The sequence below is a fragment of the Emiliania huxleyi genome (genome assembly GCF_000372725.1).
Source record: "Emiliania huxleyi CCMP1516 unplaced genomic scaffold EMIHUscaffold_301, whole genome shotgun sequence".
NCBI classification, from domain to species: Eukaryota; Haptophyta; order Isochrysidales; family Noelaerhabdaceae; genus Emiliania; species Emiliania huxleyi.
In genome coordinates this window covers 50,828-62,567 of record NW_005199762.1, presented here as the reverse complement: position 1 = coordinate 62,567, position 11,740 = coordinate 50,828, and the positions used below count along the sequence as shown (strand labels likewise).

The window sequence follows — 11,740 nt, the reverse complement described above, 5'->3', positions numbered from 1 at the left end:
CCAGGTCAGTGCAGGTGGTCACACCGCCCCGCCCTGCGTCGCCCGCCGCCGCGCCGCGCCGCCGGTCTTGCAGTGTGGTGGCGTGGGGTGTCGATGACCAATACTACAGAATACCTGTGTGTGTGTGTGCGAGGACACCCGCTCTTGTAACCGTCATCTCGATACCAGCGTCGTATCGATACCAGCATGGTTGAGAACGACTTACGCGATTCGCCGGCTTCCTCGCCTCCAAAGTCGGCAACGCAAGCGGCCGGCGAGGGTGGCGAGGGTGGCGGCACGGGCTCCGATTCCGATTCCGAGGATCTTCTCGCGGCTGCTTGTCGCACGCCGCCTCTGTCTGCGCCTCGCGAGCAGGCGGACTCGGCCCCAAAGCCGTCTTCCGCCGAGTGCCCTGCCTGCAAGGGGAGGCACAGGCCGCACACGTGCGGCTCGCATGGCAAGGCCGCCGTTGAGGCGCGCGCCGCTGTCCGCGCCGCTGCCCGCGCCGCGGGCCCGACCGATGCCGGTGCTTCGTTCTGGCCTCGTTCTGCGACGCCGCTGCCGTCTGCCGATCCCTTGCTCTCGCGCGGCTTCTCTCGCCTCTCGGCGTAACTCCGCTCTCCTTGGCTGCTCTTAAAAATAAATAAATCGTGAATTTCTTGCAATAAGCTGTGAGGGTTCCGAATCATCGATCGCCGGCGCTGCTGAGCGGCAGAGTCCGCAACGATATGGAGTACGCGGCGTCCAACGTTGGCCTTGTTAGGTTGCAATCGCCAATTTTAGCAATAAATACCAAAGAACTCGTGGAACGTGGATTGAATGAGTTCAAACGCGGCGATTTCTTCTTTTTGCGAATTCGAGGTCTTGGTGATTCGGGCACCTCTGAGGTCTGCTGGAATCACCTTCAAGAGCCTTCCCCGCGCAACACGCCCCCAGCTGCGTCGCCGCACAATCAGCCTGGCGACACAGCCGTACCGTTCGGCTGCGGCTAGCCGGGGCGGCTCGCAGACACGCCGGCGCGCTGGCGGCGTCTGCGGGCCGCGAGCTCGCTGTGCCGCGCCTGTGCCTCTCTGCTCCGCCGACGCCGCGCCGCGCGCGCTGTCCGCCCGCGTGATCGGTCCGGCCGACCGCCCCTGCCCCTGCCAAACAGGTCCACATGGCTCGCCTCGTGCTGCTCCTCGGCTTTCTCGCCGCCGCGTCTGCGCTCGTCGCGCCGCTGCCTGCACCTGCGATGCAGTCGCGGCTCGCGGTGTCGCGCGTCGCGCCCGCGCCGATGATGGCGGAGCCTGAGGGGAAGTCGATTGTCATCGGCGCTGCGGCCGCCGGCGGCATCATCGGCGTCTACCTCTTCCACGAGCTCTCGACGGTGCGGGACGCTTCCGAGACACTTTCCCCACGCCGCCACGCGTCCGCCGCACCGCCGGCGCGCTGCTCGCAACGACGGCTCTGGCTCCGATCCATCCGCACCGCGCCGCACCACGCCCACGCCCACGCCACGCCCTCGTCATGCTGTGGCATTTGGGACCACAAATCCTATCGCCGCCGCCACCGCCGCCGCCGCCACCGCCGCCGCCGCCACCGCCGCCGCCGCCACCGCCGCCACCGCCGCCACCGCGCCGCCAGCCGCCCGTGACCCCCGCCCCGGTCGCCCATACCCACCGTCGCCTCGCCTCCGTAGGGCGTGCTGCTCGCCGTCGCTCTCGCCTACGGTGCGACTCTGTCGAACAAATTCGGTGGGCCGCCCTCCTCCCTCCTTCTCGCTGGCCGCTGGCTGCCCTCGTCCCTCGCCACCCCGCCCCTCCCCTCGTCCCTCGGGGCCCCTCCCCGCGTCCGCCATCGCCCCCTCCGGCGTCTCCCCCGCGTTCGGCCTCTCCCCCCGGCTCGGCCTGCCTCCACCAACTCCGCCTGCCTCCACCTTCCCCGCGGCCAGGCGAGATCAGCAAGTCGACGGGCACCGTCGCGGCCAAGGTCTACTCCAAAATGCTGGAGCTCAACGAGCAGTACGACCTCGTGCCCAAGGCGAAGACCGCGCTCGACACCGCCTCCACCGCCGCTGCCAACCTCGACAAGAACTACGGCATCACCGCCAAGATCGACGACCAGCTCAAGATCTCGCAGGCGATCGACAAGGCCACCGCCAAGGTGAGACCCCGCAAGTCTCCTCTCCTCGCCTCTCCTCTCCTCTCCACACCACTCCTCGCCACACCTCTCCTCGCCTCACCTCGCCTCGCCTCGCCTCGCCTCTCTTCGACGCCGAGCACACACCCGTGTGGTTTCCAACCCCGAGCTCCCCGCCCGTACTGAAGGTGGACGAGGTCAAGTCCTCCGTCTCTGACAAGCTCACCGACCTCAAGGCCAAGTCCGAGACGGCCTAAACGCCCCCCCTCTCTTCCCGTCCCCCCTCGTCGTGCATGCCGCAGTAGACCGAGCAGCATTGTCCCAAGCGCCGCGCCCCTCGCTGCGCTGCGCGGGGTCGCCCCCGCGTCGCGGCGGGGCCCGGGGTGCTCTGTGCCGTGTCCTTAGCGCGCCACTCAGCGCACGCCCGGCCCGTCTTCCGCCTGATAGGACGAGTAGTGCCCCCCCGCTCTGCTGTCTGAGCTTTAGCGGCGGGGGCGAGTCGCGCGCGCTTTGGACATGTGTTTCAGTGTTTCCCTGTGGTGTGCGTGTCGTTCGTTACGGCTCTATACAACAAATGAATAAATATCTTTACTTCCAACACCCGGACGTTCCCAGGGTGATGGAAGGTTCGACGCGCACCCCCGGACTGGGCAGAGAGATATCCCAGCCGAGGGCACGCTCCTGGGCTGTCCACCCCGCCCCCACTTGCCCTGACTGCACAGGATAGCGTGCCCAGACGAACGGCGACACATTCTCGAGGGGCCAGCCGCTGGAAGGGGCAAGCCAGCGGCACGAGGGCTTCAGCCACACAGCTACCAAGGGAACGCGACCCACACAAAGCACCAAAGTTACGGCTCTAGGCATACCCCCCGGCGCAGTGTTAACGTACGGCTCTATAACTGTACAACACCGACAGTGCTGGGTCGCCACCGAGCACCGTCCTACGGGCCCGCCGGTGACAATCTTCACATTTCAGAGCCCCACAGCCGGCGCTGCCGTCACCGGGAGCGGCGGCGGTGAGCGGAGGGCGGACGATCCTCGATCGGGTGGCGAGGCGGAGGCAACACAAGAGCCATGCAGTCTTGTGCGCTCTGGAGAGGCAGCTCATGATATATGACTGCTTTTGTCCGCGGGCTCGAGGGCGCTGCGGAGGCGGGCGGCGGCGGCAGAGGGAGCTGCAGCAGCGCACGGGCGGGCGGCGGCGCGCGGGCGGCGGCGGCGGCGCGGCGGCGCTGGAGCTCCTCTGCTGCTGCTGCTGCTGCTGCTACACACACACACACACACACGTATTCCGTAGTATTGGTCACGACACCCCACGCCACCACACTGCAAGACCGGCGGCGCGGCGCGGCGGCGGGCGACGCAGGGCGGGGCGGTGTGACCACCTGCACTGACCTGGTCTCTGGCCATTGAAGCGGTGCAGTGGTCGCGCCGCCCATGTCCCGACCAGCACCCCGACCGGCAACGACGGAGAATCCACTCCGTGCCGGCGGCTCCGTCGGTGGCGGCGCCGATCGGATCGCGTCGCGCCGGCCGGGGTGGTGACTGAGCGGGCAATGGCTCCGCTGGCCGGCGCGGGGTCGCGCCAGCGGGGAACAGGTAAGTCAGGCGGCATCGACGATGAACGGTCACGAAACCCACCCCACCACACTGAAAGACCACCGGTCAGTTGACGACACACTCCCAGACGCCCGCCGATGAAGCCGGGAGGATGTATGGGGAGGAATGGTAAGGACCTCTCCGGATTGGTTGAGCCCCGGCATCGATGGCGGGAAGAGGGAGGATCCCCGCCCCCATCCCTCAGTTCAATCCCGAGAGGAGAGGCAGAGCCTCTGGCGCGGGGAGACCCCCCGTAAGCTCTCAAGCCCCCCCCCCCCCCCCCTCTCAGTTCAGATCACAAGCGGCGGCGGCGCGCGCACACACACAAAGACGTTGCCCCCTCACACCCCGCACCGCACATCACACACCCCTGTGGAGGAGCTGCTGATGCGGGTGGCTGAGGTGGCGGGCCGGAAGCTCACGTGGTGGCAGTACGACCAGACGTCGTGGTCGGCGCGCGAATGGATGCCGTTTGCGCTGCAGCGACTGTCGGTGCAGCTCTGGGTGGCGCTCGCGGACGAGGCACAGCGCGCCATTGGTGCGGCGTCGCGCGACCGCGAGGGACCGCGGGGGAATGCTAGTGGGATGGGGGGCTCTGAGGGGAAGGGAGCGGGGGGCGCCCAGTAGGGCGCCGGCACCCCAGCGTAGAGGGCGTCGTGTAGCCCTCCTTTTGGTATAAAAAAAAAACAAAAGAACGCCATCACAAAGGTCTGCGGATATGCTTATGGCGCCAGCATCGTCGCCGCCCCCACCGCCGCCATCACAGCGGTGGCCGTCACTCGTCCTGCCGCCGGCTGGACCCTCTCTCGACTGGCGGCTGAAGATCGGTGTGCTGGGCGGTTCCATCAGCTGGGGCGCAACACTCAAGAAGAATCGCGTTGCGGAGCGATACTCCACACTTCTAGCACGGGAGCTCAACGCCACAGTCATAAATAGAGCGGTACCGTCGACCGGTGTGAGCACGCCATCGCTTTGTCTTGAGATGGTGATGCCGCAATGGCGCTCACTCGATGTGGTGGTGATTGAGTACAATTTCAACGACGCGCTCTCCTCGACGCCCATTGCCACCGCCGGTGGAGTTGGGCTTTCGGCGTTGGAGTCTATGGAGCGGCTGCTTCGCGTGCTTCTGTCGCAGCACGAGCGGCGACACCCGCCACTCGTCATCGTGCTCGCGGTATGCGAGCACCAAGGTCGTTGCGAGACTTTGTTCCGGGACGTGACGAGCTACTACATGCCGACTGGCTGTGTTGTTGGGCGCTCCATCTGGGGCATGCACCCCATTCAGGGACACCCTTTCTTCAACCACTCGATGCCCGGCCATTGGCACCCGACCCCCTGGGGACATGCCGCTCTTGCCACGCTGCTTGCTCGCACGATACGCAGCTTGAGGCCAAGATGGACGTCAGGCAGCATGCCTGAGCCGAGGGTTCCTCCGCATCTGCCGCCGCTTCGTTGGCAGCCGTCTCGATCAGCAGTCAAGGGTGATCTGGCGTGGAAATGCCTCGCCTGCAGCTATTCGGATCAGACGTGCCCTGGGCTGAAGCCCGCAGAAGCCATTGGATTCATGCTGCATACAGTCACAAGCAACGAAGGCCGGGGGCACGCCAAGCCAGGATGGCGCGCTGTGGCAGACGGCAGCAGCCTAGTCGTGGCTCTGGGCGCTGCCAAAGTGCCACGGATGATAGTCCTCGAGGCGCTCTGCTCCTATGAGAACGTGGGGAGTGCTGTTGCGCGCCTTGAGGCTGCGCGATCTAGTGGAGGGGGAGATGGCGAGACGACCCCCGACCGACCCCCCTTCATCAGACAGCACAACGCGACGCGCTTTACCGCCGCGACCACTCGGGTCGATTTCCGCTGGAACGCGAGCTCGTCGCAGCACTGTCTCCGCTTCATTGGGCGCGCCCCTTCGCACGATGAGGTGTGGCTCCACCTGAATGTCACATCCAAGGAGGGAGGCACGCGTGGTGCAAATCAAGTAAAAGTCTATGGCGTGTTGGTGCAAGAAGAAATCAAGTAAACGTCTCCAAGCTCGACCGAACCTCTCGTTGAAGCGATCGGCGAGGCGACGCCACTCTCGTCCCATGCATCGTTGCAGTTTCAGATTACTTCCCCCCCTCCCTAGTACCGTATACGGTAACTTTCGTTTACCCACACTTAAGCGAGTATCGCAATCACCCGCCGCCGTCCCGCCGGTCCCGCAGCTCGCGCGAATCTCCCTCTTTACCCACCTGGAAAAAACAATATAGGGAATTCGTATGTGGCTCTTACGTACATTCCCGGAGGAGGACTGCTGACAGGGTTTGTTTGCGATGAGGGAGTGACCCGAAGGGTTTCTCGGGGTGATTTGAGCCGTTCATGCCGTTTTCACGGCAAACCATCGACTGTTGCCGCACGAACGATGCACTTGGAGCACTTGGAGTGCAGTCATTAGCCTCACATCCAGGGCCGGGGAGCTGAGAAGCGCACCCAGCGGGCCGGATGATCGGGATCGGGCTACGGGCTAGAGAGCCCTGACCCCTAGGGGGGGTGCGCGTTCGCAGGAAGAGGGCCATAAAGTAAACACAGGTCTCCGAGGGTTAGCCCCGCGTACCGGGTTTCCCCTTAACTGCAGGACGCCCCCTCTACTCGGAGCTAATGAACACTACGCTGCACGCCCCACACCACCCCTCTACACTCACTTGCGTAGACGTTCGAGTAGACCCCCCTGCCTGAGGGCTCACCCCTCGCCTTCCCAGGGTCCCGGCCCTCCTTGATTCGCCCTCTTGCTCGTCTCCCGAGCGTTATGCGACGACCGGTATGGTCGTTTCCCTCGTTGTTGATGTCGCTTTCTCCGCTGCCGCCCTTCATCTCCGCCAGCTTCTCCCGACTCCACCGCTTCCGAGGGCGTCGACGGCCCGGCAGAGGTCTCCCCAGGTGAATGCGGCCACAATGGGTCCTCTCGCCGCGCCTCCCAGGGAGGTCGAGCCGGCTCTCCCAGGTCGGCGAGTCGCGCCCGCATCCGCGGCCTCTCTATCGTTCTCGGCTCGCCCTCCCCCTCCACCGGCTCCTCACTAAGCTCGGGGGGGCACGGTCCCTCTTGTCGTAAATCCCGGCGGTCCAGTCGACGCCGCGACGGGTCTACCCCCGGTGGGCTCGCACGGCCCGACTCTACTCGCAGAGGCCGCGTCAGCTCGTCTCTCTCCTCCTCCGACAGTTGACTCCAGACCTCACCCGGGGTCCTCCGATCCCGGCCTTCCGGTCCGTCGGCTGACCCGCTATCTCCTCCCGGCCCCTCCCCTCCCCCAGCTCCTCCTTCCGGGTACTCCAGCCTCCGGCGGGGCGGTCCCGCCCCCCCCAGGTTATTCCGAGCGGGTCCATACGGTGGCGGCCCCGACGCGAAGGACTTTTTTTCAAAGAAATCGATCGCGGCCAACAGTGTCTCTTCCCCGAGTGTCTTGCTTGTGGTGCATGACGCCGGCGGAGGCGGAGCAGGCAGCGGCGGCAGAGGGCTGCACCGCGACGGCGGAGGAGGGAGCGCTGCTTTACGCGCGCGAGCTGGGAGCGGAGGCGTCCACAGCAGCGGCGGCAGCGGCGGCGGCCGAGCCTATGACGGCGGCGGAGGCGGAGCAGGCAGCGGCGGCAGAGGGCTTGACACTGGTGCGCTCGTCGCGCTCCAGAAGCGGGTTCGAAGGCGTGTACGCAAACTCGAAATGCATCGGCTTTGTGGTGGGCCGCAGGGTTGATGGTAGAACGCGTCACATTGGCTGCACCGCGACGGCGGAGGAGGGAGCGCTGCTGTACGCGCGCGAGCTGGGAGCGGAGGCGTCCGCAGCAGCGGCGGCAGGGGCGGCAGGGGCGGCGGCCGAGTCTATGACCGTGGCGGAGGTGGAGCAGGCAGCGGCGGCAGAGGGCTTGACACTGGTGCGCTCGTCGCGCTCCAGCACCGGGTTCGAAGGCGTGTGCGCAAAATCGAAGGGGAGAGGCTTTAACGTGACGCGCAGGCGTGATGGTAGAACGCAGCACATTGGCTGCACCGCGACGGCGGAGGAGGGAGCGCTGCTGTACGCGCGCAAGCTGGGAGCGGAGGCGTCCGCAGCAGCGGCGGCAGCGGCGGCAGCGGCGGCAGGGGCGGCGGCCGAGCCTATGACGGCGGCGGAGGCGGAGCAGGCAGCGGCGGCAGAGGGCTTGACACTGGTGCGCTCGTCGCGCTCCAAAAGCGGGTTCGAAGGCGTGTGCGCAAAATCGAAAGGCAACGGCTTCGTGGCCGTCAAAGGGGTGCGCGGTGCAAAGCAGTACCTCGGTTACGCCGCGACGGCGGAGGAGGGAGCGCTGCTGTACGCGCGCCATCTTGGCGAGGAGGCATCGGCTGCGGCCCATGCAGCGGAGGACGAGTACGCGGGGCGCCAGGCGGTCGAGATGTCGAATGCAGCCGTAGAAGGGAGTAGAGAGGCACAACCAGCGACGGCGTCAAGGACGCGGCCCAGGCACAAGCTCATCCAGGGACGGCGCGTGCAGCGGCTGATGGGTCTGCCCGCCGAGATACACGCCCTCGTGCTCGAGCACCTCGCAGCCAGCGCGCCGCCGGCCAGCTTCGTGGCGTGCGCCGCCGCCTGCGCTGCGCTCTTGGAGGTGTACACGCGGCACCGCGCTCAGCTCTGGTGCTCCGCGCTCAGCCGCCGGGTTCGCCTCCAGGGTGCCCTGCCCGGCGTTCAGCGCGACTGGCAGGCACTCTACCGAGCATTACTCGGCGGGCGCGACGGGCTCGAGGCTAAGGGGTGGGCGGACGACAACAAGCTCGACAATGCGGACGAGATGCGCCACGCGTGGTGGCAGGCCGACGCGCTGGCGTTCAGCGCCGTCAACGGGCTGGTGCTCGTGCGCTATCGCGGGTACGAGGACGAGGGTGAAGACGAGTGGAGGCCACTCACGCAGCTGCGCCCTTACGAGGAGCGGCCCTCCGCATTGTGGCGCTCGACGAAGCGGACCAAGGGTGAGGCGGTGGAGGTGGCATGGGCGCCGCCAGACCACCCCACTGCTAGGTGGGAAGCCAAGGTGATCGCGGTCCGCGCACGCAAGGCGAAGGTGCGCTTCCTCGGATTTGACGCGAGCTGGGACACCTGGCTCCCGCATGACTCGGACGAACTGTTCCCGGCACGGGCGGGGATTCCCTCCAACCCGTCAACTTAGACGCTGTCTGTGGCCCTGTACACGTGGGTCGGCGCAGCAGTGATGATGGGGACGTCAAGAGCCTCCATCCGTCTGCCATACATACGTGCGTGCCACTGACTCTGATCTCTGAGCCCAGGGCTGAGCCTGACCGTTAACATGAACTAAGATTTGGTTTTTTGGACTTTGCGGAGTGGAAAAAAATGAAAAAAGAAAATCTCCCGAGAGACTCTGCCAGTGTCGTGCGAGGGAGTTTTGTTGTAAAAATCACTTCTGAAAAAAGAAAACACACTTCCGGCAGAGCGGCACTCACGGCAGAGAGGCGTGTGTGAGTGGTTGCTTGCTAGCTTGCTAATTTCAACGATCGGCGTCGTGTTGGTCCCAACACTACCCGTCGCAAAACACTTGCTGTTTGCGTCGCTGGCACTAGACGTGCCACGCCCTGGAGGGCGGGCCCGGCGCCACATCGCCGGCCAAACCGTCTATAGCTATAGTCAGTTATTTGACGATGAGACTCAGTGCGCTCTCAAACCGCCACAGAAGAAGGAGCTCTCCAAGCTGCTAAAGGCGATTCCGGTCTCGAAGCAGCTGTTCGGCGAGGTGGGCGAACGGGCTCGCTACGATGCCGCGCGGAGCGGAGGGCCCGTCGATGAGAGCACCTTCCGCGCGCAGCTCCAGCACTTCACCTGGGGGCTATTTGCCGACTGGGATGCAGAGCTCTGGGAGAATGTTTTGCTGGCCGGTGGTGCCGTCCTCGGAAGCCTCCTCCCAGCACCGCCTGACTGCAAGGACCTGAGGCCCCTCGACGGCAACGGCGGCGCCTCGTGGTGTGAGTTCGACCTCTACTCTTCTTTCTCCTCTTCTTGTATGCTTTGCACATCGCATCGATTCCTTTTCGCGTGGAGCACCACCCTGAAGCCTACCCGACGCGGAATACCATACGCAATTAATTAATCAATTAATTAGGTGAGGACGCGGAATACCGTACGCGAGTTCAACTTCGACGCGGCGGCGCGAAAGGCCTCGCATGTGAACCGGCTGCTCCACGGCCGCACGCAGCCGGACGTCGCCCCGAGGGCAGGTCCACACAGTACACACCCTCACACCGCTCACCCACGCGCACCGAGCCTTGTTCTTTGAACGCCGTAAATCTCCTGGCTTTCTAGACGTGGAGTCGCGAGGGACTAGCCCGGCCCTTGCCCCACCACCTCGCGTGTGTGGAGACGTGGACCTCACCTGACCTCAGGTGCTGGCGTGCTGCACGTCGGGGACGACCTCGAGAAGGACTACCTTGCGGCCAGGGCGGTCGGCATGCACGCGCTCCTCTTTGACCGGACGGAAAGGCGGCACACGCGGCGGCGGAGCGGGGCGTGCCTGCGAGCGACGTGATTCGCTCGCTCGCCGAGGTCCCTTCGCGGATCGACGAGCTGCTGGGCGCAGCTGTGTAGGAGAGGGAGATCGAGGTTGTAGCGGGCACGTTGTGGAGACATTATGCACGCAAAACAACCGTTTGTGCAAGTTGCGGGCTTTTTCTTTTTGTGCCAGCGACGATCCCGAGGTGAACGCCACCGCCCTCCGCGCCTAGGATGCAGAGGCGGAGGCGGCGGCGGCGGAAGAGGAGGAGGGGGAGAGTGAGGGGGAGGCGGAGGCGGGGGCACCCGTGACGGCCCGCTACGAGAAGGGCGAGTACCGGTTCGCGCGGGAGAAGAATTGCGACCTGCGTTTGCTCGACTTCGAGACGTTCGGCGGCTTCGGGGACGGCGTCCGCAGAATTCTTCGGCAGGCGGCGGACCAGCTGAGTAACAAACTTTCGCACGCTCAGCACCTCGATGAGGTCACATGGACCACCAAGAACTGGCACGGGCTGCAGATGCAGCGCTTGTCTGTCGTTCTCCACACCGCCGTGGCGTGGCAGACGGTGAACGAGCTAGCGTGCGGGGACAGCGGCATTGTGCACGGAGCTAAGTGCATTGCCGTTCTTAACGGAGTCGCTTAGGCGGCTCCGGTGGTGTGCCGGTGATAGTACTAGCACGCGCCAGTTCGCACCTGTGTCGAGCCTGTGTGCTGAAAAAAAAAGAAAGAAAACAGGCAACCCAAGGGAGGGATGGGAGGACGGTACGCCGCCACCACACAGGGATTTTAGGGGAGAAGTGTGGTGTTAGCCGTCGCCCACCCTCGGGCGTCTACCACTTCCTATCTCTCTCCGCAGTTTATCACCAATTCTTGCAGCGACCTTCATGCCACCTCGCATTCCAGGCTGTGAGAGAGAGTTGTCGTGTCTAAATTCTTTTTGTGCCAGCTGAGGCACAGAGGCGCCTTGAGGAGGTCCGTCTTTATTACGGACCTCCTCATTCGTGACCATGTTCCACCTCATCGCCGCTTCGACGATGACCGCCTACGAGATTGGCCACGACAAGTGGATCCAGGTCCTCGGTGGCTGCCCAGGCCCTTCGCCGATCCCGAAGACGCTGAAGTCGAAGCTCATGGGCACGATGCAGGGCAATGAGTGCGAGGCACTCGTGCTGGCGTACCAGCGAACCGGAGACTGTGGCGAGGTCTTCTCGGTACGAGAGACATTCGCCTTTGGCGCGACTGCTCCAAACGGGGCTGTGTGCGCGTGCTGCCCAGCGTCAGAAGGCATGCTCGGCGGGGTTGGAGAGATGCTCCACGGCGAGCTCACCCTTACGGACAAGCGCGGCTGGAACGTGTACCGCACGGGATCGAACGGTGGCAGCGCTGACGGCGACGGCGGCAGCTGGGGGCAGGATGATACCGGCGGCGGCGGCTGGGGCCAGGCCACCGGCGGCGGCGGCGCTGGTTGGGGCCAGGATGACGCTGGCGGTTACGGTGATCAGGCTGCTGACACGTACTCCGGCCAAGGCTCGTCCAGCGATGGATG

The 11,740-nt window shown here is 65.2% G+C and overlaps 2 protein-coding genes across 2 annotated transcripts; both read left to right on the top strand.

The window, feature by feature from the left end:
* The first annotated feature begins 846 nt into the window (after positions 1 to 846).
* EMIHUDRAFT_469595 (hypothetical protein) lies at positions 847 to 2,682 on the top strand. The gene is made up of 5 exons (XM_005775002.1): positions 847 to 866; positions 1,130 to 1,345; positions 1,658 to 1,712; positions 1,910 to 2,121; positions 2,283 to 2,682. The coding sequence occupies exons 2-5, from the start codon at positions 1,136 to 1,138 to the stop codon at positions 2,352 to 2,354; spliced, it is 549 nt and encodes a 182-aa protein (XP_005775059.1). The 5' UTR covers positions 847 to 866; positions 1,130 to 1,135; the 3' UTR covers positions 2,355 to 2,682.
* Positions 2,683 to 7,143: 4,461 nt separating this feature from the next.
* Positions 7,144 to 10,837, top strand: EMIHUDRAFT_116619 (hypothetical protein; the record flags this gene model as incomplete). Its single annotated transcript, XM_005775001.1, has 4 exons — positions 7,144 to 8,757; positions 9,382 to 9,670; positions 10,088 to 10,146; positions 10,427 to 10,837. The coding sequence occupies 4 exons, from the start codon at positions 7,144 to 7,146 to the stop codon at positions 10,835 to 10,837; spliced, it is 2,373 nt and encodes a 790-aa protein (XP_005775058.1).
* Positions 10,838 to 11,740: the final 903 nt, after the last annotated feature.